A 27,305-nucleotide genomic window follows, 5' to 3' on the forward strand; every position below is an offset into this window, starting at 1 on the left:
ACAAAGTACAGAATTCAATTTGCACGAGTCTCAGGACAATTAAAATTTGAGGACCAAACTAAATAGAAGGATAAATTTACAATTATTTTTGCTTGATGCAGTGGCTACAGAATTTCAATCTCAGGAATTTTATGGAAGTATCATATTATTATTCACACAATCTTTACCTGATGAATATACTTGACGTGACTGTAACAAAAACTTTTCTTCTGCACAAACCTATGACATTAAACAAGTATCTGCAGCCAACGAGAGCTGTTACTTGCTGCAGGCTTTAGGAATACAATGCATAGATCTGACAATATTTCCATTTTCATGGCTTGCTCCGAAGTTTTATACAATAAGCATGTCGATCGTCTATCTATTTGTAACCTTTTAAGGCTCACGCTAGGACACAAGATGGATTGGCTTAAAAATATTGATAGGGTTCAGGGTCTAGCGTTTCAAGCCTTGAGCTTATGATACAGATTTTAATCTAAGCATTTCCATCGGGTGAAAGTAGCAGAATAATAGTAGAATAACTGAGCATGGGGTACAGATTGGCATCAAGGAATTGAACATATTGTTTGATGGCAATATCTCTTTCTTTAAGTTCTTCGGAGAGAAAATCAAATGGTGCAGGCTTACTGGTGTCCACCAATGGCTCCCATCTATATCCTGGGCGCTCTGGCAATGTAATCGTAACAGGCAAATAACTGGTGTTGAAAGCAACATAGATTTCTCCCTTCACAGAATCAATCTGGGTAGAAGCAAATGACAAAAAAATCAAGACACTCAGAGTACTGAAACAGAAATGAGAAGAAAGAGAAATGGAAACACAAAAGAAAGCAGAGGGACAGAAGGGAGGGGATACAGATTAATAATGTTTCCACAACCTCGATGTTTTAACAGCCTCAATATTTCACACTTGTAATATGTGGATAACACTATTATTCTTTGTAAAGCTGACTTACAACAACTTGTGAATGTAACTTATCTCTGGCATGAAGATTAACTTCACTAAGATCTGTTTACTAGGGACTGGAATTGATAAGCAAGTGGTAGTTATCTCTGGCATGATCATTAACTTCACGAGAGCTGTTTACTAGAGACTGGAATTGAGGAGCAAGTGGTAATGTCATGGCCAGATGCCATTACATATGTTTACCCTAAAAATTTGAATTATCAAGCAAGTCATTGGGTGAGTGTAAGAAGAGCCATCTTCATTCCAAATGTTGGAAGTGAGGTGATGATATTAAGAGCTAAATTACCTAGATATTTGTTGTATTGATCTTATATATGTGTATGGATTCAGTAGTACTTTTTAGTATTTAAGGAATTATTGGGGTGCTTTTTGGTATTTCATATTTCTATTTTGAGATTGTTGATTGTGCATCATTTTTAATCAGCATCAAACCCTAGTAGAGCTTTTGTTGGCCTTATGTTTGGTAGTTCCTACCACTGACGATCAAAAAAGAAAACAAAGCAAGATAGCATCCAGCCAAATCTGTCAATTTTTTCAAAAAAGTTCTCCATCCCCACTACCTGAGAAAAGAAAAAAAGGATCACTGTCCATAAACAAAAATCATTTTCTCTAGTTTTTGGTGGTCTGACCAAAACCATTGAAAGCCAAGTCCTAATCAGTGAACTCCCTCACTTGTTTCCTCCACCATTCACCAGGAAAAAAAAAAAATCCAACTCCAGAATTTTGATGTCATCTCTATCACCATCAAGTTGGCATTGGTTACCCCATTGGCACACCTGTGCAACCCAATGCCATGTCAACTAACATATCAGCACCGCATCATAATTCAAAGCCGCAATTCAGCTCCAGGTGTCAGTGCAACATCATCACTTACACCACATAAATCCTTTCACCATATATTTCAAAATCTCAAATTTGGAAGATGATGCTTATCAAGCCTTTATGCATTCGGCACTTGAAAGAGTTGATTTCTTTGAGAAATAGGTTGGTCCTATGAACTTCATCATTCAGTATTTTATGGGTACCGAAATTTCAAATATATACTTCAAAGGGCAAAAATATATAAGAATGGTTAATACTATATATGGATGATCAATTGGTCTTATGATCTCAATAGTGTTCCTCTAATGTGCCTGCAAACAAGGTTTGATGACTGATCAATTGGTCTTAAAGTTGTTCATACATCCTTAATTATTGAGATGAAAGAGAACAACCATATTGAGGAACAAACAAGTTTTGAGGAACTAAAATGTGAAGCAAAAAGGTAATGATTGATGGAACAATGCAAAGTGATCTATCTGGATAGTTGAACACAAAAGCAACAAGGTTTTTGAAGTCAGAATGCTGAGATCATGCAAGTGGATCTGAAGAATTACACATCAAATCCGAGTAGGTCCCTGTAAGTAAAGATTTTATTTCTATCGTCTACCCAATGGAAATCCTCCCATTGACATTATCATCTTCTAGAGAATAAATGTGACATTCCATGCAAAAGAGGAGTCTAATAATGTGCTATTTGGTTAAAGTTTTTCCATCAACTTCCTTCTTCTGAGTGCACAACACTTAGGCAAAAGCAGCTCTATTAACATTGTAGGTAAAAGTCAAGAAATCTATGATTTACATTGCGATTGAACAATTTTGTTGGTCATTTTCTTCTACTCCAATACTTTAAACCTCGAATCTAGTTTACTCTCACGAGAGGAGAATGATGCGGGGCAGGAGCGTGTTTGTGAAGGATAAAAATTATCTTGAGATATTTTTTTGATTGCATATTATGGGTTCAAATTGTAATTTTCATTATTCAAGGAATCTTTTCTGGCAAGTTACATTTGGTATTTTTTGCCATGTTAGGATTTAGGAAGTAACCTATATGTATCATTGTTATTTCAGTTTCCAGGAAATTTGTATTATTAAATTTCTGGTGATTAAAATATTCAGACGTTGAATGTTGATATCAAGACTGGAGATTTGAGCTTTAGGCATTTGTTATTTCAGATCATGTATTCATTTTCACTAGAATTGTTACAACAGTTTTTTGTTTCCTTGGTATTCTGTTTGAGATTGGTTCTGCCCATGGGGACAATTTAATAATTATAGCATTCACTTTCATTCTTTCATACCAGGCTTGACATTATAGCATACCTTTGCCATAAGGCTTAACTTACTCAGAATCCCAATGTAACATGGTAATAAAGCTATAAATATAGTAGTCCCTTCTTTTCTGAACTTGCCTCTTAAGCATGCCCAGATCAAAGGGTTGTCCAGCACATTCTATACTTCTATATTTGTTCTGCGCTATGTTCCATTACGCTTACTTCATTCACTTAGCATATAGACATGGTAAAATGAAGTATTCTAATTGCAGTCCTAACTGATTATATTTGTACATATTTTCTGTCATATTTCATTACAGCTACCTCATGCAGGTTAACATGTTCTGTAGCATGTGGAAACATTAAATGGAGTAATCTGCTTGTAGTTAAAACTAGAAAGCTAGAGATGAGACCACTGTGTTTCTAGAGCTTGTTATCCTTTACATTGGCTCTTATGATTCTTATATTCTTTATCCTGTCAGACAAGCTCAATTACCAGTGAATAGAAGTACACAAAATGAAAATACAACATGAAGGACTGATAAGAAAGGTACCAGTGTAAAAGCCACAAAACGGCTTCTGTCAGACCAGTCTGGCATTCCAGGAGTATGACCATGCCACTGCAGTCTCTCTGCTGTTGGGAAGTCATTTAAGCCAAGTGACTCACATTCACTGAATGATTGCAACACAAAATAAATAACTGAAACGAGAACAGCAAGAAAGAAAATTAGGAAGGCAAGTTCACTGACTCAAAATAGGTGCTTACCGGCGGAACTTGGTCATGAGACAGCAGAACCTGAAGAAGTCTGATGAACACTCTTCCTTTTTATCCCACCGGAAGTAGTTAATCTGTATCATGACTAATAATAAGTAAACATAATCAACAATCAGGTTTGACATAATCTATGGAGTTCATGATGGTATAGAGGATTACATAATTATCATGGCAGTATGTATTGTTGTTTCCCCCTTTTGTGTGACCATATTCGTCACCCATGCAAATCATTGGGATACCCTGGTTAGATTAAGATCTTAGTTAGCAGCAAATAATCAAGGGTGATTAAATGTCCACCACAAGCTAAAGGAATAAATAATTTAGTGAAAAGCTAGGAAGCACAGACATGGACACGCAATATGGGCATGACACAATATGTACATGGTGATACAGCAATTTCTTAAAATTGAGATGGGCATGGCAGGACACGGCAATGAAAAATATTCCATGTAAATATAAATATTGATTCTTTTTATTCAAATATAATCAATTTCTTCACAAGGCTCTCTTGTCTTTCAAATTTAATTAAACAAAATTTTATGTTAAAAGTATACCAAAAATAATCACAAAAATGTATGTAAAAATTATGCCAAAATGAATAAAGTAGATATGTATGGGAAGGTCATCGGTCCATGACCATATTAACATATTAATATCTTTTACAGGGTTCAAAAATCTTGATTTTAATGATGGATTGATCTGGGTTTTGTGCTCTAATTTTGACTCCAAATTTAGGGAGGAAAATGCAAAAGAAAAAAAAAACCCCATAGCATGTCCAAACGTGTCTTGTGTGTCCAATCTTCTCTTTTTTAAATTTTTTTGGCATGTCCAACATGTATCCCGCTGTGTCAGAGGTGTGTGTGTCTGACATCAGCACATGACAGTAGATGACATCTCTATGCTTCATAGGTGACAAGTACTGAACACAAATGGCTCCAAAGTTTGAACCAATCTTTAAATCATCCTATGACTTCAATTCTCAAATTGGACCCTGCAAATGTTTCATGGTCATTTGTTTAGGCTGTGCCAATCAAACTGATGGCAATTTTCACATTATGTGATATCAGCTTTAAATGGGAGGTGAACAGACAGCCAAATTGTGGTCTTTGTCTCCCACATGTAACCCAGATTTAAAATTTTAGCCCAAAGTTTCAAAGGGAGCATAGATTATTTTGATTATCTATGTTTCTATTCACTACAAAATGGGACCCTTGGATTGAAGATTTTTCACTTGAACTTCAAACTCTATGATAAGGATCTTTAGAGGCCAGCTTCCAATTATGTTTTTACTGAGCTCAAGCTCAGATGAAGACCCAACTCTCGTAATATTGAATGCCAACTCATTTATAAAAGGATATTTAGGCTTGATTTTTAATTAAGCCCAAATTTTGGACCTAAAGCTCAAGTATTTACAACAAAAAATCAATCTTGATTGTTAGCTAAGCTCAAACTTGAGATCATTTTTTGAAATTATCAATTAAAACCTTTTTATTGATTCATATTTCAAATGAAGTTTGCACATATAACAAAATTAAGTAAAATTTCAAATCCGGGTTTCTAATCCAATTCATATACTAATAATTATTGTTCCAAACAGAAATAGAAAAATCCAATGTGAGTAATAATGATTTAACCTTACTTGGGAAACCATAAGGCAGAGGAAGAAATTCCGCATTTGGCGTTTCCTCAGTTTCTTCACCGAAATACTCGCAAACTCACCCTCCTAATTAACCATGTCTACAAGTTAATAGAGTAAATAAAGCTACAAGCCAAGTAAGAACATTAGGTAGCAGGAATAAAATGCATGACAGTAGCAGGAATGTCATGCATGACAGTTGCAGAAAAGTTTTTCACATGACCTTGAATGCATAAAAGGTAACTTTGTAAAATTACCAAATTAATGGTGTTATGCTTTATGATCGCCAGTTTAGTTGTTAAAAGTACAAAGTTATAGATACAAATCATGTAAAAATGACTGACTGAATAACCTTTGATAAACCCCCCCATAGACCTCCTTTTGAGGTTTTCATAGCATTTCCATCTAGTTGTATTTCCAATGACCCAATCACAATATTGATAAACTCCAAATTAACTAATGAAGACCATGATATGGAATGCAAATTTTCACTAGCTTCAATTGTTTTCTTCATTTTGTTTTTCCTCAACACATCTAATGTCAAAATTGTCAGAGATTGATCAACTAATAAAATGCTATGAAGAAATAATTAGTTTGACATAACATGCTTTCCCTCACAATATTTCTTCTTCAAGCATTTTAAACCATCAAAAGCATTTGTTTCTCTTTTGGACTTTTTTGGGTAAAAGGTCACTTGCTTTATGTTCCACATTTTGCTCTGCTCAAATCTGTGTTAAAAGGTACTGAAGTAGAAGAGCACATGATATCTTTCTATCTTCTTCTTTTTTCATTTTTATTTTTGATAAGCAAACATGGTCTCTTCGCATCATGAATAAAAAATCAAAAGATGCTTTTTTCATTTTGCAAAACTGACAGATAAGGAAAGAAATAGGAAAATATGTATGCAAAGAAAGAAGCATCAAAAGCCAAAAATATGATTTGTGCATACAATGTTTTCAAGATTCAATATATCTTGTAAGGTCAATTAGAAATGCTAGGAAACAACTATAAAGTTCTGATATTTCCCTTATTATTCTAAGATGCAGATCAACATATGTGCATCAGGTATATGAGCCAGCATAAAGTCAGTTACATCACAGAATGTATCCAATAGTATGGTACTGTGTAAATGGAAGAGCAAAGCTAGAAAAACCAAAGCAGTATGTCATTATTAGATGCATGTCAATAAAGATCCACCAAGTACACAGGCCACCATAATGTTTGTACATCACAATACAAGCCATTATGTCACTAAGCTGGAAACCTTCTATCCTTTATGTTAATTTCATATAATCATCGGTCATGTTGGTGACCTCATTGCACTCTTAAACTCAAGCATCCAAATACAAGCAAGAGTTTACAGCTAAGTCAATACCTACCTGTCCACAGTTCCAGCTATTATTATGACTTTCTCCATCATTGTTGTCTTCCCCGTTTGCTAAGTTGTGTTTGTTATTATAGGTAACTAAATCTGCCAAAGTAAACCCATCATGTGCACATACAAAGTTGACACTGTTCCATGGTTTCCTTCCTCCTTCCTGATTCACAACAGAGTGAGGACGCAAGGAAATAAGAACTCTGTCAATAAAACAGAGCTTCTCTCTAGAGTTCAAAAATATTGCCTATGAGCATATGTATGGCAAGATTGCTCCAAGAAATGGCTAATAACTTAGACGATTCTATGACATCAGGGAAAAAGTAAATAAAAAATGCAAAATTTTAATTTAAAGGTCAAAAATATTTTTTAAAAAATTGAAAGCTCTTATAAGAAAGATAATGAGACCATAATCATCCACTTGGATAGATGACCAAGGGTGCACTTACGGCAGACCATAGAAGACAAACCTGATATAAGTTAGGGCTTCCACAAAGGCATTCAGCAAAAGCCCCAGAAAATCCATCTGTACCCTTGATAAACTGCCGTACTATGTCACGATACTGAAATGAAAAGGAATATGCATATCAATTCCAGAACCACAATTTCCATAAAATAAAATACAGACACATCTACTAATGTCAGCTGGATTTGCTAGTAGGTCCAATGTGAATAGCTAAACTAGGAATTGCAGTGTGTCTGGGAAGACAGGAAAAACTTGGATTTTGGATTTGTCATTTTCAGTTATATTTGGATGCAAGAAAGGAATGAAATCAATATCTGAAAAACAAGTACCCAAATATGGTTCGTAAAGATAAACTGTGGGTGGAAGTAAAACTTTAGTATTCAGCTAGGGATTATCAGCTCAAAGAACTGCTAGAATAGTGAAAATGGTACATGATCAGCCCTCAGCCCATTACAAAATCTAATGCCTTTAAGTAGGAACAAGAACCAGATCAAAATTTATTAACCTCTTCAATGCTTAGAAGCTGAAAGGAAGCTATAATCAGGTTCTGGTTTATGCACTGAACTACAAAATACATCTTTATTTTTCAAAAGTTAAAGCATCAGCCTCAAAAGTTAACAAGTATTGAGCACTTTCCTTAAAAGAGAAAAAATAGAGAAAAGGCCACAATATGGTGCTATAAACTTTAAACTGTTTGGTGTTATTGAATCACATATTCACAAAGATTGATTGAAGTGATAGAAAGAAGGGTTAGCATTAGCACCAACCTTCCCATTCCATTCTGACCAAATACCCCAGTGAGGAAATGAGCCAACTTGATATAGGCCACCTGTATCCCATGCTTCGGCTATAAGCTAAATAGAAAGTAACAGGAAATTTGGTTAGTTTTTCTTTAAATAATGCCATGAAAACAGATAGAAAAACAAAGGAAGAAGAAAAAGAGAATTAGGGGGCGAAAGGAAATAATGAATCAGAGGAGTAATAGTGAAAATGGAAGAAAGATATGTCAAGGGCAGTTTGCCAATGTGCTAGACCCTTTTACTTAAATTATTTTATGGGGTTAGCAAACAATATTCTTGAACATAATTCAACCCAATGTAAACAACTACCAACATGCTAAATATGTCCACACTAGTAAAGTATTAACCAACATTAGGATCACGTGCATCACTTGACCAGTTTCCATCCAAATAAGGACTTAATTGAGTATAAACAATTGGTTAAGAACTCAATTAAATTGAATAGTAAAGGGGTGCTTAGTTGACATTCTCATCAATAAAAGGTTTTTTTTCTTTTCCTTTTTTTCCTTTTACCATTTAGCCAAAAATGTTTCAAATTGAGTTATTCAAATACCTCGATATCTAGCTCAGTTAGTTAAATGTCTCACTTGATCTGAGTCATCATTATAAACATTATCCTAGGTAGTAACAATCCAAAATTGGCCTAGCAATTATTAGGCCTCCTTAGAAAGTATAGATTTTAATGTTCATAATGTCTCACCAGGTAAGAAAAGCTCATTCCACTTCACTCAGTATTTATAGCATGTTAGGGGAATATACTTAAGATTAAAGAAACAGCTCTTTCCATTAGCATATGGACTAAGAGGCAACTACGTGTTACTAGTCTTTCCAACCAAGTATTTTGATCAAACCCTAAGGTAAATTCATTCCCTTGGGACTAGTTGGATCCCAAGATATCATAAGCGATTCAAAACTATCGTCATGAAGGATGAATAGTTAGCAATAAGAGGATAGGATAGGTTTAACAAGGGGAAATGAGGAAACAATATACAGGGTATACCTTCACTCCACGAAGTACAGGATCATTACTCATCATATCAATCAATGGGGGACTGCTGAGAGGGGTACCGGTTGTTATCAAGTCGCCTTTTAAAGGATTTCCAAATACATTAACCAAATCCCAGAGACTATTAACAGAGAAGGATAAAGAAAACCAGAAAGCATATTAGACCCTTTACAAACTGAAGGAAAAGTGTACTGATTGTTTGTTTAGATTAACCTGCTACTCCTGGTCATAATTGAAGCAAGGTCGAAGCGAAAGCCATCCACGTGCATTTCTGTCACCCAATATCTGTTGCATGATTACGAAACACTAAGATCTCCAAGATGATGGGTTGTTACAAACAAATCAGTGATACAAAAGAATCAAAAAGATAATGAACCTTAGCTTTTGTAAGGAAGAGTTCAAGGGAAACAACATAATGGATAAGAGTCTAAATAGTTAGTAGGCTAAATGCTATGCTAATGCTCAATAATTTTCTATAAGTAACTTCAGAGAAAAAAAAAGTGAATTACTATCACCAACATAGCCAACAGTCAAGAAAGGTAAATATTTAATCAAATTTGGTCATATTCTTATTCTATATTTGAGCACAGTCTTATCTGTGTTTAACTTTCTTCAAAAAACTGCTGCTCTATAACATTTGTCTGGTAGGATGAAGAAAAGGAAGAATGAAAAATGCGTGAAAGAGAAAAAGAAGAGAACCACTTCTGTTGTTCACTAAGGAGGAAACTAGGGTTAAGGTAAACAGAGGGGTCCACATCTTTCCAGACCACAAAATCCAATCCCTGTAAAGATGAAAGAAAAAGGGGGAAACTAGAACTAACTAAAAATAGATCATTTGATCCTAATCTTTCAATTTACTTCATGCATTCATTTTTCTTGTAACATTCAATCTAATGGTCAAGTGTAACAGTAAATCTCTTTCTTCTTCCAGCTTTTTTCCTTCAGTTCACAACTTCCTCGACATTTCCTTCTTATGAAAACATAGCATTAGGACTTTATGATCATAAAATGTACAAGGTGTAAAAATAAAAAAGAAAATCGTGTAAGCAAGAATTAAACCATTATAAAAATTTTAAACATTGTCAAACAATAATAATCCTAATTAGATATATTGAATTATCTTTTCTGAATATCGATTAATGGAGTAGGCAAAAATTTAATAACATAGAATTTTTATTTTCTTATCAGCAATGGGTTTCTCCAAGCAAACGGGACATAGAAATCCTAGCTTCAGCTAAGTCATCCCTCCTTGAAAAAAAATTGAACAAGTTAGTCCCTATGGTCGTGTGATTGGACTATGAGTCTTGTCAACTGGGAAAGCATCATCAAATTCCTTTTGATTCCCAGTAAACAAACAGGTTGTAGATTCTTTACAGCTTGTTCACTATGATATTTGTGAATGGCATCATCTAACCTCAAAACTGTGGTTTCATTAAGAAAGATATGGCTCAATGTAATTAAAAATTGTTGTAAATTGTTCTTCAATTTTTCATGCTTTTGTGTTCTATAGCAAAACCTCAATCTACATTCACATGTTATGTAGTATGATATTGAAGAATAAGTTCTAAGCCCTCCAACACTCTTATGACTAGATCTAGAATTATTCACTAATCCTTTTCCTTTCATTCCCCACAAAAAGATGCAGTTTCCAAAAGGAAAAAGAAAAAGATTGGATATCATGTGGGTGTTATCTTGTTAATCAAATACCTTCCTCCATTCTTGCAGGTAAATTTCCTCATTCAGTCCTATTTCTGCAAGAGCCTTCTTTTGTTTTGCTTCTTCATATCATTGGGCGTAATAATTTGTTCCCCAACTTATTCTGAGATTAGTTTGTTTATTTGCTCTCTTATGGTTAAACATCCTTCAGTTTGTTTATTTTTCTTGTCTGCCATGTAACCCATGTTCAATTGGCCATTACACGGTTAGATATAAAAAGAATGCATTCTTTTTTACGTAGTGCTTGAGTTTGGACTTAAATAAAGATGGAAAGTCATTTTCATTTTTATTGCCAAACCACAAGTTAAATAATGGTTATGTTAAAGATTTGCCATCACAGGCGACAATGGTGTTGGAAATACAAGAGTTGAAATTATACTTGCTTGGTAAAATCCAAACTAAGGATTTGGGACAACTGAAAATTCTTGGACATTGAGGTGGCTAGGTCTCCCTTGGGAGTATACCTGTCTCAAAGAAAATATGTCCTTGACTCAGACAAGAATTATGGAGTCTAACCTATGGATATCACTATGGACCCAAAAACTAAACTTGTAGCAGATCATAGCTAGTTTTATGGAATAGTATAGGAGGTTTTAGTTGGGAAGTTGAACTGTTTGACAGTTACATGGCAAATGTCTCTCTTGCAGCAAGTGTAATTAGTTTCTTGATGCTCCAGGACTATAGTCATTGGCGCACTATGATGTTCCATTTTGAGTTATCTAACTGGTACCATAGGTAGAGATAAACTTTATAAGAACCATGGCCATACTTATATTGAGGATAACTGTAATGCAGAGTAGGTCAGATCTCCTGATGATTGAAAGTCTATTACAGGATTTTGTTTATATGGTGGAAATTTAGGGTCATGAAGTGCAATGGTTGTTATGAGATTGAGTTCTGAATCTAAGTACAGTGTTATGGGTCTAACTACTTGTTAATTGGATTGGTTAAAAAAATTGATAGAGGAGCTACGATTTGAATATTCAAGCCTATGGATTTCCATTTTAACAACCAAGCACCTCAACATATTGCATCTAATCCTAAATTCCCTCAATCAACCAAACATATTGAAGTTGATTTTCATAAAGCTAGACAGAGACTTTAACAAAATGACATTGCACAAGACTAATGAAATCTGCAGGTCAGTTAGTGGACTTGCTCACCAGTCCTTTAGGACATCCAAGACTGATTTATATCCGAAATGCTTGAGAGGGAGTGTTATTGGTGTCTTATGCAAAAGGGTAGTCTTGTCTTTTGCATTTAAATAAATACAAGAGGCTGCCAAAGTGTTTCTAGTATCCCCAATATTTGTTTCTATCGCTCTTTCCCCTTGAAAGTGAAGACTATCATACAAAAAATTTTCCAGGAATAAATAAACAAAAAATTCGTGCCCAAAAAGATGAGACCAATATGAAGAAGTTGCAAGAATTGAAAGAGCATGGCACAAACAATTTTGGTTCATCTACCTTAAGCAGTCTAATATAAATTGACGCACCACAGGATGGTTACAATTGAATGTGTTTCCACAACCTGAATAATTATAGTACTCTCCCTGTAAAACCATAAAATGAGATTGACGTCATAGTGATCATTGACCTGAGAATCATAATAAGGAACCAAACATAGTAAAGGCAGGATCAATTGACACTGAAATGTTAGTGCTAGCAACTCTTACTAGTATAGTTCTTGGTTTAGTTCATTTTCCACAAAACCATTTTTTTTCCCCTTTATTTTCATTTTTTCGATAACAACAACACAACTATTGGAGTTAGTTCAGGTATGTCATAGCCGATTTTGCAGCCAATAAGATATCTATAACCATTCCATCAAAGAAGCTGTTTTTTTTCTGTTTACAAGTAAAAGTCTTATGACACTAATGAGAACACTAGAAAATTCAATGCTTGAAAATCTAACATGCATGATCAACAAAAATAAAATATTTATTCAGACAATTGATGTGGCAAAAGTATGCATCTCCAATATATATAAATTTATTTACAAAAGGCTAAGCTTGAAGTTAGATACCACTAAGCCATTTCTTGTGATAATTTGGATGAATGTATTTAAGCGTTTGAAATGTTATTCAAGACATGTCGAAAACACTAATACATCATCTATGTATAGAACAGTAAATTGGAAATAAGAATTGGATATTTCATTTAGGGGTGAGCAAATATAAACCGAACCAAATCGAAATGAGTTCGGTTAGTTCGGTTAGTAAAATTGTTTCGATTTGGTTTCGGTTAAGAAATTTTCTAACCGAACTAACTGAACCTAAATAAGGGTATTATGGAGATTTTATATGAAAAAAATCCTAAACTTAAATTGTTTATTGTTGTTTATATCATATAAATTATAAGAGTATTCATTTTATTTAATTTGATTTTTTAGGGTCATTTTTAATATTTTTTTATTATTGATTTATTTAAAAAAATACAGCATAAATGAATATATACCAACAAAAAAAATAAAAAATTTGTTAAGTTCGGTTTTTGAAAACCGAACCGAAATAACCAAATTAGTTCGGTTTCGGTTAGTTCGGTTAGTTATATAGTTCGGTGCAGTTTCGATCATTTTTAAAAAGGAGTTTGGTTAGTTCGGTTATTGGTTATCCAAAACCGAACTAACCGTTTGCACACCCCTTTTTCATTAATTATCCTTTGCAATTCTGATGGAGCACATTTCAAACCAAAAGGCATTAGATTCCATTCAATATTTTGATGCTTTCATAATATTCTTGAGGTTTCTGGGCATCCTATTATCTAAATTGCCATCATTTGAAAACAATTTTATAGCAACATTTGGATTTTCATGGTAGAATCCTTCTTCTACCAATATAACAGTTTGTAAAGTTCTTTAGGGAAATATTTTCGACTGGTTTTAATTTGGAAGTGGATCCAGAAATTACCACTTCTGTTTTTGGGGAAACAGTGTTAAAACATCTACACTACAATATCTTTACTTTTTGAAATGTCGGGGCTGTTCAGCAGCCTGTTTCATAGGAGTTTCCTCCTTTTCTTGGGAAAGGGCCAAGGCTAATTCCTGACATTGGCGAAAGGATTCCACAAATTTGGTAATGGATTGTACTTGTGATTTGCCGAAAAGAAATCTCTCATTTGATTTGGAGGAAGATGATGCACAATATCCATTTTCTCTTTTTTCTTGTTCCTTTTTCTCAAAGTCAGAAATTTCAGCCCATGTGGATATTTGACCTGAATTTGTTCCACTTCTGTATCGTCATTTAACATATTGACAGCTTTTTATTGTGAATGCTGTTTTCTATATTTCTTGTTCTTTGGATTTGTCAGAATCCAGATTTTCATATCAAATTTTGAAAGATCTTCGCATCGTAAATTTTTTACAACAAATTGCTTTTATATGGTATTGGGTAGAAATCCATTTGAGTGCATTCTTGAGAGGTTTGTAACTTATTATATCAGAGCTCCTCTTTCAAGTTCACCATTTTTCATCACATAGAACGCTGAACAACTCCAAGGAGAGCTACTCTTTTCTAATTAACTTTTTACTGTAACAAATCTTGAATTTCTTTTTTACAGAGTTCTTCTAACTTTTGGTTCATTGAATTGGTCTAGTTTTAGATGGAATTCGTTTTTCATCAAAGTATTTTTCTTACGGTAATTCTACCATATGCTTTTTCCTTCGCCAGAATGCATTCTAGAAGATCTGAACATTTTCTATTCATTTTGGATTGGTTCAATTTTCGTTTGCTTTTGTGTGGTTTGTAATTTATTTTCTATCCCTTTTAAAGAAATGGAAATTTGTTTTTCCTTATCTTGTATAAGGCAATATATGTATTGTGATTTGACCGTTAAGGCTTTTAACAAATTTATGTTTCTTTTTTTGGTTTTCCTACAAATTCAAAGAATAATTTGGTGCCTAAAATATTTGTTTATATACCTTCAACAGAAGTTGTGTAAGGTTGAGAATATTTATGAATGATATAACAATGATAATATTTTGCATTATGTCTTTGATCAACATGAATGGATTTTTTTATTTTAATTCCATTCTTGCAGATTTTTGCATCTGGGAGTTTATAATATAATTTGATTAACTATCATTGTATGGAAATTTGAGTGATCATTTGCACATATTCTTGAGACTTTTCCTGTGGATATTCCTGATTTTGTTCTTCATCTGAAGATGAGTCAGAGGAATCATGTTTAGCTTGTTTTAATCTTTTAATTTCTTGGTGGTCTTTCTCTTGGTTTTTCTTTAGTGTTTGTATCTCTACTTGGAAGTTCTCTAGTTCTTTTATATCGGTTTTAACTTGATTCACTTCTATTTGCAGATCTTGGTTTGTTATTTCTTTTGGTTTCATGTCTTCATATTTGCCAACTAAATAATTTCATTATATTGTGCATTTGTTGAGATGTTGAAATAATATCTCAAGTTGATGTTTGACTGAGTTCTGTTTTATGATTTTCTAAGTATTCCTTTTTAATATTTAGATCTTGATCTTGTCTATTATTTCTAGCATAAATTCTTGATCTTTCGTTAAGACATTTATTTGACCTTCTAAGTCAGATTCAAAAGTTGTCTGTATGGCATTAATTTGAGACTCATTTTATGAATTTGAAATTTGTTCAGATTCTAGAGTTGATGTTTCTAACAGCATTTCATTTAATATGTGTTTTTGTTGTTCACTTAATTGAAGTTAATTAAGCTTTTGATATGTCTTTATCTCATCTAGCAGTATTTGGAGATACGGCTTTTAGTACCACATCAGTCAAAAATGAAATGCTCCTAGTATTTGATTTATCATTCAGCATAGGTTCCTTTTGGTATAGTGAGGCTAACCCAATCCAATGAGGATGATTGCTAGGATTTTCCCTCCAATACCGCAAGAAAAAAGCAAGAAATGATCTTGTTGCCCATCAGCAGCAGGCGCCAATTAACAGACAAGATTTTTGGTGACTTTAGGTGGAAAAGAAGTGAAAAGTCTCCAGAAAAATCAAGACAGACTCCTTTTTGGCAGACAACAACAAAGAAAGTACAAGCCAAAACATAAAAAAAAAAAACAAAACAAAACAAAACAAAATTTCTATTCAAATGGGCTTTTGCAAAAGTAATTGTCTAAGCATGTGAATTGATGCCTGCGGCTGAAGGAGAACAGGACCATTTCTTGCTTGTCTTGCCTGAATGGAGTGAAATTTCACCTTTTATCTCTCTCTCTCTCTCTCTCTCTATATATATATATATGTGTGTGTGTGTGTGTGTGTGTGTGTGTGTGTNGAATAAAAGCAAACCCAAACATAAAAAAAAAAAAAACAAAAAACCAAACAAAATTTCTATTCAAATGGGCTTTTGCAAAAGTAATTGTCTAAGCATGTGAATTGATGCCTGCGGCTGAAGGAGAACAGGACCATTTCTTGCTTGTCTTGCCTGAATGGAGTGAAATTTCACCTTTTATTCTCTCTCTCTCTCTCTCTCTCTATATATATATATATGTGTGTGTGTGTGTGTGTGTGTGTGTGTGTGTGTATGCATACATACGTACATATGTATGTATGCGTATGTGTAAATATATATATATATAAAACACTTGAACCCAGTGTAAGTTAATCCTTCTCCAATAATGATTTTAATTTTTAAACAATTCGCCCTCCGAACTAGACAAGATTGTTGAAGATGTCATTAAGTAATGCTAAACCTAGACTAGTTGTCCCCCAAACCAACACCACATTGTCATATATATTAGAAACCAATGTCGTTGGTCACTTACATAGATGTTCAGGACATGGTTGAATGGAATATAACAACTAACTAATTCAAAGTAAAATCAATATTAACATCTAAAATTGAGGGTAAGAAAATAGTAAATGACAAGGCTTATGAATAAGGAGTCATGACAGACTAAAACATAGATATCAATAAGTTCAACAACTTAGTGAAATTTGGGGAAATACAACAAAACCCAACCTAAGAGGTCCCTAGAAACGTAATTAACCGACTATATTTCATATGAACAGTTGGGTTATGCTGAACCTTGAAACCAAATACAATTTGCTTTTCCTTCCTCTTTATGCTACATGATTATAGAATAGACTAATATGTAGACAAGTCACAAATCCATCATTAAGATTATAGTCTTGCAAACAAAAAATTTTATCAATTTTCCCAGAGGAGGAAGCAGCTTTATTATTAATTTAAATGTAAGATAAATGTCTGACTTCTATTCCATTGACACAATGTAAAGAGAATTCGCTCCATAACTCTGTATTTGGCAAAGACAGAACTATTAATCATCAAATATTAACAAGGAAATCACAAGATAGTCATCATAAGAGTTAGAAGATGATGTGAAGTCAACAAAATGAATGACAACCAACAATGAATAAATTGAAAATATTATAGCAACATTACTCTCGTGTGTTTATATAAAGGAGTAGCCATTGATATTACCTATAAAGATTTATTAACTTATTCAGGCATAGATACAACTACAATAGTAGCATATGTGTGTTTGTGTGTGTTATACATACACAGCAAAGCATTTGCAAGGGATTGAACAGTTATACCTTCGGCGCCAGCATGTAATAGACACTGTTATCAACACCCCTAAAAGACAGAATGGGACCATTCTCATTGCCCTCAGCTGTGTGATTGAAAACAACATCCATGAAGACCTGCTCAAATAAAATTCAATGAGAAAACCACTAAAAAAGTTTTATAGAAAGAATTGCTTATTGAGATTGGAATCAGCTCTGACCTCAATTCCTCGTTTATGTGCTTCTTTAACAAGATATTTGAATTCGTTGACGGCATCACGACCACAGTTATGCATACCAGAAGATGAATATCTTATCATGGGAGAAAAGAAATTGACTGTTGAATATCCCCAAAAGTTCAACCTTGAAAAGAAAGGGCACCTAGGTGTAAGTATGACAACAAGTTGCCAACAGTCAACATGATATTTCTACATTAGACATGATAAAATGATGCCAACATACAATTTTTCAAACTTCAGAACCTTGTTAGTAAGTTTACAAAGAGGCCAAATAGTTACTCCTTTCAATTAAGGCAACCTGAATGAAAATCCAGCATTCCATTTATGTCCCTCGGCTTTTCAATAGTAGGCATCTCCCCTAAATCAATCTATGTTTCAGTTTCTAATGTCACCCGGGGAATTGGATTTTTTTTCTAAAACTTTTCTGAATTTTCTGGACTATTCTGCCTTGTTTAGAAGATTGATACTTGTGGTTTCCGAAATGTCTTCTATTTCTACATAGCCAGCAAACTTTTCTGAATTTTCTGGACTATTCTGCGTGGCAACACATGGGGCCATCCTAACTGCCCACCAAACGGGCCCTAAAGACTTTCAGAATCCTATTCCAAGTAGAGTGATTAGTTTTTGTCTATTTAAATCTCTTTGCATTACCAAATTTGGTGAAGTTGAATTTTGATAAAATTATTTTGAGAATTATTAGATAAATCGTGACAAGGTATTTTTCTCTCTTTTCATATCTATATTACTACAGTACATTGAAATACAGTTCACAGCATAGGAATAGCATTCATAAACTTTCTTTATCTTAGTATCGCGGCCCAGATATTCCAGCATCACTTTCCTTCAATTCAGCCCTCTTTTCAGATCTAAACTCAATTGAATCAATCCACAAGTGATTCATACATTCTAACCTAGATTCCTACCATAACTATGAACCCTTAATCCCTAATTTTTCCCCACCATGAACACTGAGTAGGCGGAATTTCCTAACTCTGTTGTACATCACAAAATTTAGCAGATTTGAATATACTTTACCATCCGGGAACTTTGAGGTAAAAAGAATTATCTTATTTCATGGGTCTAGGAGCTTGTTTAATTGCACAGAATGATAAAAACATTCTCCCAAAACATTCACTAGTTAATTAAATCTTGCACAGTATCCAAAAACAGCTCTAATCAAAGGTTGAAATGTCATACTTATAGTCACCCAAGATGGAATTGTAACTGTAGTACTCCAACTCATTGAATTCATGACATGGCATTAATTCTATGCAGTTGACTCCGAGTTCCTGCAAACCAAATAAACACCCAATAAATACACGAAGCAAGTAATAATTCTTATTATGTTATTTCATAATGTCTCCACTAAAACAATCATGCTGTTAAGTAAAAATGCATCTGAAGGACATGACTCACGATTGGTTGGTTGCAGCAACTCTAAAAGATGAAGTGTAAGGTAAGGTAGTTACTAGCTCAACTACTGAAGCGAAACTTGTACTCCAGTTAACAGCAAACAAATCATTTCATTGTTCTCAGTAACCTGAAGCAGGTACACTCTCATGCACAGGGAAAAAGCAGATGCTGTAACAACTGCTTTGGATAAAATTAGCTCAATATGTGCACTAGTGTACCTATAAAACAATAATTTCTGCAAAATGAATGAAAACAGTTACCATTAAGAGTTCAGTGCAATTGCTTTTACAACTCTAAAGAAATATTGGACTTAATTTATCTGAGTAGTTGCACCCATGGCTCCCAAAGTTTGACTCAGATATCATTTTGGTTCCTACAGCTCAAAAAGTCACTTATTGGTCCCTATGCTTTCAATAGTATAATAATAAAAAGATCCCTCTGTAAGTGTTTCTATCAACCTAGCCGTTAACTGCCAGTTGGTGACTTGAGGCAGATGGAATTTTAGTTGATGTATACAAAATTGCTTTGTTGAAAAACATTTTTTTAATTTTATTGCTCCTGTAGTCTATAAAACTTTGGAATTATATATCAAATTGGCCCCTTAATTCGAAAATGGTAAAGATTTAGTTTTAACATTTGGATTTTTTACTATTGGTTGATAACTTTTAAAAATACTTTGGTTTTTTATATTGGGTTTAAAATTTTTATATACGCCCATATAAATAAAAATAACAATAATGGTATAGATTTTACAAAAAAAAATTATAATTAGAAATGATTTTATAAAATGATATTATTATAAATAATAATTTACTAATAATGCCAAAATGAACTTGGAAAAAATATTATTTTATCAAAAATAACCCCAAAACCACTCCAAAATGTTTAGAGAAAAATAAAATTAACTTGCAAAAGTACTTTTAAGAAAATTAATTTAAATTATAATATTCAAAGACTATTATCCATTTTTTCTTTTTATTAAAATTGTTTAATAGTAAATTATATTTTTAATAACATCTTTTGATAAAATCAATTTAAATTATAATATGAAATTTTTTTACAAAATCTAGTACATTATTATTATAATATGAGTATATAAAAAAAAATTCAACCAATATAAAAAGCCCAAATAAAAACGTTTGAAAACTACAAAACCAAATATAAAAATTAAAGTAAAATTTAAAAAACTATTAACCTAATATAAGAAAACCCAAATGCTAATCCTTTTTTGAACTATGGAGACCAATTTGATCTGCAATCCAAACTTTAGGGACTATAGGTGCAATGAAATTATATAAATATTGTCCAACAAAGCAATTTTGTACATATCAGTTGACATGTCAACTGCCACATGTTACCAACAAGCAATTACCAATTGGGTTGACGGATTCCCTAGCGGAAGGATCTTTTTGTTATAACATTAGAAATATATGAACCCATAAGTTACTTTTTGAACTATAAAGATTTAAAATGATATGTGACTTAAAGTTTGAGGACTATGAGTGCAATTTACTCAATTTATCCATAAATAGAATGCTTCATAACCATATTCTCTTAAGCACTACCTGCCATGAGAGCTGACCAAATGCCAAAACCCAACATTATTGGCTGGACCAAAGCTCTAAAATCTGAAACCAACAACTTCCTTGACTTGTCTCAACAAAACCTCATCTATAGTTTCATTACATACTCAACCAAATTCAAACATTTGAAGTCCTAAAATCTTTTAGACTTGACTATTTTGTACATCCCAGGTTCTGCCAGCATTTCATCTTGAAGCAATTTAGTCCCATCTGTTTCATAACCCCAAGTGCAACAAATTGCAATCTTGGCAAAACTAAATAATTGAACTCCTTTAAATAATAAAAACATAACACTACCTACGTTCCTTTATAGATGAACAAAAATAAGTTAAATGAGGGACCAAGAGACAGAACTTAACACCACATTTAAAGAACACATACTAGAGCAATCTCAAAAATTTTAAAAAACAAAACAAGAAGAACAAAAGAACAAAAGAATCAAAAAAGAAAAAAAAAAAAAGAGAGAGAATGACAAACCTACACCTTAATATGCCTAAAATAGTATCAATAGACTCCAATTTCAAGGGAGCATCATCCTTGTAAACCCACATGCAAGGCAACTCTAATACACAGCAATGCAGCGGCCATATGGGCAGGCTGGATCATTTCAGGTTTACTTCATTTAGGCATAAGTCTTATTGTGTTGTCATGTCTTGTTGAGTCATTTTCAAGCTCGAGTACTGTCATCTATCAAGTTGTTCTAGGTTCGAATAATTTTAACCCGAGCAATTTCAAGTTCAGTTCCTTCACATCTCAAAGTCATTTTGAATCTCAAGTGTTATTGGACCGGGCTAATTTAGGTTCCATTTCTTAAAATGTCCTCAAACTATGGGTTGAGGGTTGTTTTAGGTAAAGATGCTTTAATAACTAAACCATTTCAAGTTGGCACATCTAGTTGATTCATCTTTTTCATTTTTACTATTCTACATGCCATAGTTAAAAATTTATTAGCTATAACAAGCTCACTTTTGGATCAAATTATCTTAAATTCTTTCAAAGTTAAGATCTTATAAGCTTAGATGCCATATTATTTGAAAGTTTTTGTTTTCAAACATTTGTCGAACAAAAATATTGCAATATGGCACAAATAAAAATACAAGTTAAATATTTGAGATTTCATAAACAGGTAGAGGGGTCAAAAAAGTTGTGTTGGGTCATCCCAGCACACTATGGTGATGAACAGGCACGGCTCATCTTAATGGTTGTGCTAGCCCAGCCCAAAAAGGCACAGGGTCTGGCCCAGCTTGGCCAAGCACCATCTGTCTAATTTTTATTTTTATCTTTAAAATATTTATAAATAAGATTTTTAGTTCTTTTATAAAGTATTAACAAGCATTTAGATCCCCTCTAAGTTCTAATTAAAATACTTCCGTAAATTAGTTATTTATGAATTTGCATTAGATTATTTATTAAAATAATTTTTTTTAGAAACAAAAAGAGGAAAAAAAATTGTAGAAGTGTTGGGTTGTACTAGGCTTACTGTAATGCCCCTAAATGGGCCACAAGCCGTGATTTGCAATCCTGTGTGACACGGGCACCATGCCAGCTTGAAGGGCCACAGAACCTTGACCCAGCTTTGCCCTACCTTTTGGCCATACCTAGCACAACCCATTGCTGTAGCAACACCATGCCAGCACAGCCAAGAAAGTGATGGGCCAAGCTATGTCATGAATGCCCGTTTGACCCCTCTACATATAGCAAGCATCCATTTCTCCTCCTTAACTTTTCCAATTGTATAGAGAAACTGACATGCAACAACCAAAGAAAAGGTGAAAAACAAACTTGACTATACTATAAAAGGTCATCCCAAAATATTGTTACCTAAACGACATGGAAAACCAAAAAATGGATGAAAAGTTCAACATATCAGCACTTGCTCTTGAGAACCCATATTTATTTTTTAAAAGAATGGAAGAGAGCCCCAAGTTCTTCCTTAGGAATTTTGGAGGGAAGGGGGCAAGGGGAATTTACCCTTACAAGTAAGATTGCATCTAACATTAAGGGCTTGCCAAGCCAATAACAAGTAGAAACATGAAATATTAACACTCCTATCTCCCACTCTTAGATCTTTGTCAGTAGATTGCAAATTATTAGAAGCACTAAGAATCACAAAAGATAACAAATAAAAAAGGCATATGCTCACTAGAATTACCTCTATAAAAACAAAAATTAGATCCTCTTTTTCCTTAATTAAAAACCCCAACCTATTTACATATAGATTATTGTGTTCTAACCTAGTCCACCTCATACTCTTTCTAGAAATCTTTACCAATCATTGGACCAATACAATTTATCTTGCCCTTGCCTGTATCCTTTTTTTACTCCCTTGTAACGAAATTTGTAAGCCACCTAGCAAAACCAAACAACCCTGCTTTAGAATGACGCCATCACCAAATGCTAACACAGTTTGGCCTTAAAGAGTTTCTTTCCCTTCCAATACATTGAACCACTATATCTTGTCCTCAGGCACTTCCACTCGAATGCCTCCAACAATATATATATATATATATTCAAAACGAAATTATATGGAAGATTTTAATTCAAGAAAAAAGTGATAAAGCAAACAGGACACAACAATCAATCAATTCATCTAAACTGTTTCTTTTCGGCATCTTAGTTTTTAAGCAATCATATGAATTTTAGTCTTAATGGTAAAACAGCATAATGAAAATTTCCCTTTTGAAACTTCATATAATCATACATGATAGTTGATCAAAATGTCTCTCTTTGTTCTTTTTGTTTTTTTCTTTTTTTTTTTGGGACTGACCCTCTTGATTCTTTCATATAGCCACCATTATGCATAGCATATACTCACAAGGCACCAAAGGAAATTGTTACCACTAATATATCTAGGAATTATCACTAAGAAACCATCATTTGAAGTGAAATAAAACTTTTGGAGAAAGGACCTCATATTGTTCTATAAAATGCTATAAGCTCTACCTTCAAGTGATCAAGCTTCTCCACCACACCACGGTATGTACCAGGAAACTCTGTCCTGCTTGATTCATGCCTTGTAAATCCTCGAACATGCATTTCATATATGATGAGATCTCTTTGTGAATACCTCAGAGGCAAATCACCTTCCCAGTCAAACTGAAAATACCAAATAACCAAGTACACGAATCCAAGTTCAAATTAAACAGTCAAATACATTGATTTAGAAATAGTATCCTAAGTGACGATGAATCACAAAGTTGAGCATTCAAAAACCATGACAGATTGCATGGGGACACCACCATACATATCTTACAAGTAATAAAAAACAACAGCAATAATAAGTTTGCATCTATATTTCTTTCAATTCACAGTATTCTATTTTCCTATAAATTTTAAATAGATAATGAGTCATAGTTGCACAAAACTGTATCCACAGTAGACAAGTGTCAAACTCCAAAATTTAAATACACAGACATACATACATATGCATACATATATACGTGCATATAAAATTACAAACACATAAACAAACAAACAAATATATGTTTGTGCGTGTGTACACATACATGTGTATATATGTATGTATGTATATTTACATATATAGATAGTAGTTGAGGTTGCCAAAAGAAAACAGTAAAGAATATCAGAAGGTATAAGATAAAAGTTTAGGCCTTTCATAATCCAGCCAGGGCATTAAGAAGTGTTTTAAATATATAAAAAGTAGGTGGCTGCCCGCTCTGAGGCTATTTGCTATCAAATTTTTAGGGATGTAAGAAATGAAACTAGGTGAAGAGGTCACAGATGTAATAGTTGAAGCTCATAGCAAGCATTTCAGATTACACTAGAAGAAACTCTTTAATACATTGGAGGCATTTTAGAATACAACAAAATACAGAGGGCAGTACGGAACTCTTTACACAAATAAAAGTAGGTTGCTAGCAGATGCACTGCTGCAGACTTTTAGCTTAAGATTTTGGCATTATGAGCTCAAACTGAAACTTTACAAAAAACTACTCTCCTTGCTACCTATGTGTTCCCTAGAACACACAACATGATTTCATGTATACGTCACTGTTTGCAACCAATGCAAACATTTCGCATTCTCATTCTGAATGTCACTCAATTTATTGTAAGATTGCCTTTGATTAATGTAGTGCCCATCACTACAATAATTCCTCTTCCAAATTTCTGTCTGCAGAAGTTAGAAGCTTTAAAATTATTTTCGCTTCCATACCTATTACTCCCCTCAATGACAGCTCCCAAGTCCTGCATTCCAACAACTAGTCTTCTCTTTCATTCCCATAAAATGTGGTTTCTTGCTTGGAAATCCACATATTACTATGTAAGAACCACAAGGAATGAGATATATCCAAATATTTAAAAGAAAATCCCCAGAGGGAAGAGAGTATGAAAAGAAGGCAATCTATTACAAATAAAAATTAGAGATTAAAACTCTATGGGATGGTGAAGACATATGGACTATGGTCTTTGATTTAGTTATTGTTTTTCCACAAAGCTTTTTCCTTTTCTTCACCAGTTTCTAGAAGTAAGCTTAAAAAGAGATTTCAATGCAGTTATCCTTACAATAAGAAAACCATACTTTGTTATGTGCTAAAATGTGCCATAAGTTGAGAACAATGAAATAAGAATGAATAGTACACCACCCCCTCACCCAACCAAAAATTTGAGAAACAAGTATGAGGCAGAAATTGCTTGAAAGATTCAGACAAAGGTCATGAAGAAGTCCACAATCATAAGATATACCTATATTTGCCCCCACAACAGCAGTTCACTGAAGTATAGCAATAAATTCAGATATAAGTACCTCATCTTCAGAAGTAGGCACCATGCAGGCCATTTGGGGCCAACAATTATCTTCAGGCCCTAAAGCCCCAAACTCCCCTCTGCTTATAACTGCCTAGAAAAGTGACAAGAAATCAGTGTTCCAAATCACAAGAGAACCAACAAAGTAAAAAATAAAGAAAACTTGGTCAATATAAAGTCTTATCTAACAGAATATAAGTAAAAGGCCCATGTTACCTTTGCATATGGATCCAAGAGTATCTTGGAAGAATCATAATAATGACCTTTTTCAGGAGAGAACTTGCCATCAAATATGTAGCCATATAGCATATCTTTAAAGTCTCCTCTCAAAAATACATGCCAGACATCTCCAGTCTTATTAGTCAATGGATCAAGAGATATCTGCTCTGTAACTCTATTCTGGATGCCAAAACAGTCATTTTAATCCAAATTAATGACCAAAAACAAACATCATTTTATTATAATTTTAAACTCTCCAAAATCATTATCAAACATCCATTTATTTAAAGCAGCTAATTCTGAAAAGAAACAACTCCCTTAATCAAATGGCACAACTGCTATAAGACTCAGTTGGGTTGTTATTTTAGAGGAAGTAAAAAGTGGACTTGGATACAAAAGTAACTAATATGCTTAAATAATTAACAATTTAACTTTGATGAAAATCAAATTGCATTATTTTATAGCGTAATTACGTTGGAATGAGCATTAGCACATTTTAACTATTTGCCTATTCTTGAACGACCGAAGCAGCCAGAAGTTTCAATATTTAACACACCAATTGCTGAACTTAAATGATGAAACGTAACATCGATAATTAAGTAACCTGCTGCAAATCCGAGAAAGTAATGAGGCAGAGAGTAGCAGAAACGGCATTGGCCGAATATATCGCAAAATTGACGCCACCGTCTAGAAGAGTGGCACCGAATGGCCCGGGATGGCCCTCCGACAGCTGAAATCTCTTTATCTTTGGCTTCTCAACCACTGCAGTATCGGCCTCTGCCGCTCCTCTTCTTGCTCCACCCCCTCCTCCTCCTCGTGCTTTAACCACCATTCTAGTGGTTGATGTTGTTGCATGGTTGTTGGAGACGGTTCTCAAGTTAGGTTTTGGAGGTGTTTGCCGGCGCAATGGAGCATATTGCAAACAGAAAGTGCAACAGGTTAAGTCCATTGATTGTGATCAAACGAGATTCTTCATTAGAGAATGAGAATCAAATTTTCTCTGATCTGAAATCAGTGGATTTGGTTTTGCTGTTCTCCGCTCAAACTTCTACTGTCTGTCTGTTTCTATGTTACTATTGGATTGGATCATTGATGATGCGACCGAGTGGACCACTACTGCTACTTTCTTTTCGATGTTTCCTTCCACATGTCCACGGATTGACGGTGCTCCTTCCCTCGTTCCAAAGTAGGTCCTAAAATTTGAAGTGAAGGTTATTGAATTAGAACCGTTAGATAAATAGAAATTAGCTAAAATAACTCTATTACTTAATATTTGATCATAATTGGCTTTGTGTCTGTTAATATTAGAAATGGACGTCTGGGCTTCCGTAAAGATACTCATCTTTTGTTGAGGCATTAAAATCGAGTCATATATTATTTTGATTAAATATATTTTTAATAAATGTTTATGCTTAGTTATTGGTTGCCATACAATATGTTAATATACAATGATTTTGAATGGTTTTACATATACATGTGTTTGGAAAATGTTATAAATTTTCAAATGAAATATACTTTGAATTTAATTATATATACATGCACACTTATTTAGATAAGGCACTCTATCAAATGTCATGTTTGATTATTCTATGGATTTGGCATTAGAAGGTTACTTGAACGAACAGGCTTACTTGCTAGGCCCTTGCGTTAATCATGGTCAAGATAAGCTGTGACATTTCATATTTTATTATTTAAGTGTAAATAACTTAGTAATGAAGAAAAGTAGTAAATTTTAAGTGATAAG

General features: G+C 33.6%; 1 protein-coding gene across 2 annotated transcripts; it reads right to left on the reverse strand.

Moving 5' to 3' along the window:
• Window positions 1-112: 112 nt before the first annotated feature.
• LOC18589434 (isoamylase 1, chloroplastic) lies at window positions 113-26,741 on the reverse strand. 2 transcript variants are annotated; one of them, XM_007014404.2, is made up of 18 exons: window positions 26,166-26,736; window positions 25,559-25,741; window positions 25,344-25,436; window positions 23,522-23,674; window positions 18,780-18,871; window positions 17,565-17,706; window positions 17,374-17,481; window positions 12,298-12,383; window positions 9,329-9,400; window positions 9,110-9,236; window positions 8,077-8,163; window positions 7,314-7,406; window positions 6,848-7,006; window positions 5,472-5,555; window positions 3,992-4,072; window positions 3,824-3,906; window positions 3,612-3,729; window positions 113-739 (listed from the first exon to the last, which is right to left on the reverse strand). In XM_007014404.2, the coding sequence occupies exons 1-18, from the start codon at window positions 26,508-26,510 to the stop codon at window positions 476-478; spliced, it is 2,370 nt and encodes a 789-aa protein (XP_007014466.2). In that variant the 5' UTR covers window positions 26,511-26,736; the 3' UTR covers window positions 113-475. The 2 variants fall into 2 exon arrangements, with proteins under 2 accessions (XP_007014466.2, XP_017985247.1); XM_018129758.1 differs by lacking the exons at window positions 113-739; window positions 3,612-3,729 and having other exon boundaries at window positions 3,832-3,917; window positions 26,166-26,741.
• Between the last annotated feature and the right edge of the window lie 564 nt (window positions 26,742-27,305).

This window comes from Theobroma cacao, unplaced genomic scaffold, assembly GCF_000208745.1.
Source record: "Theobroma cacao cultivar B97-61/B2 unplaced genomic scaffold, Criollo_cocoa_genome_V2, whole genome shotgun sequence".
NCBI lineage: Eukaryota > Viridiplantae > Streptophyta > Magnoliopsida > Malvales > Malvaceae > Theobroma > Theobroma cacao.

Excerpts from the sequence above, each read along its gene's own strand:
- LOC18589434 (XM_007014404.2), bottom strand. The coding sequence starts at position 26,510 with ATGGACTTAACCTGTTGCACTTTCTGTTTGCAATATGCTCCATTGCGC. Across the intron at positions 23,675-25,343 it reads TGCCTACTTCTGAAGATGAG|TTTGACTGGGAAGGTGATTT; the intron begins GTACTTATATCT and ends TGGTATTTTCAG. Across the intron at positions 17,707-18,779 it reads TCCATCTTGGGTGACTATAA|GTTGAACTTTTGGGGATATT; the intron begins GTATGACATTTC and ends TTTCTTTTCAAG.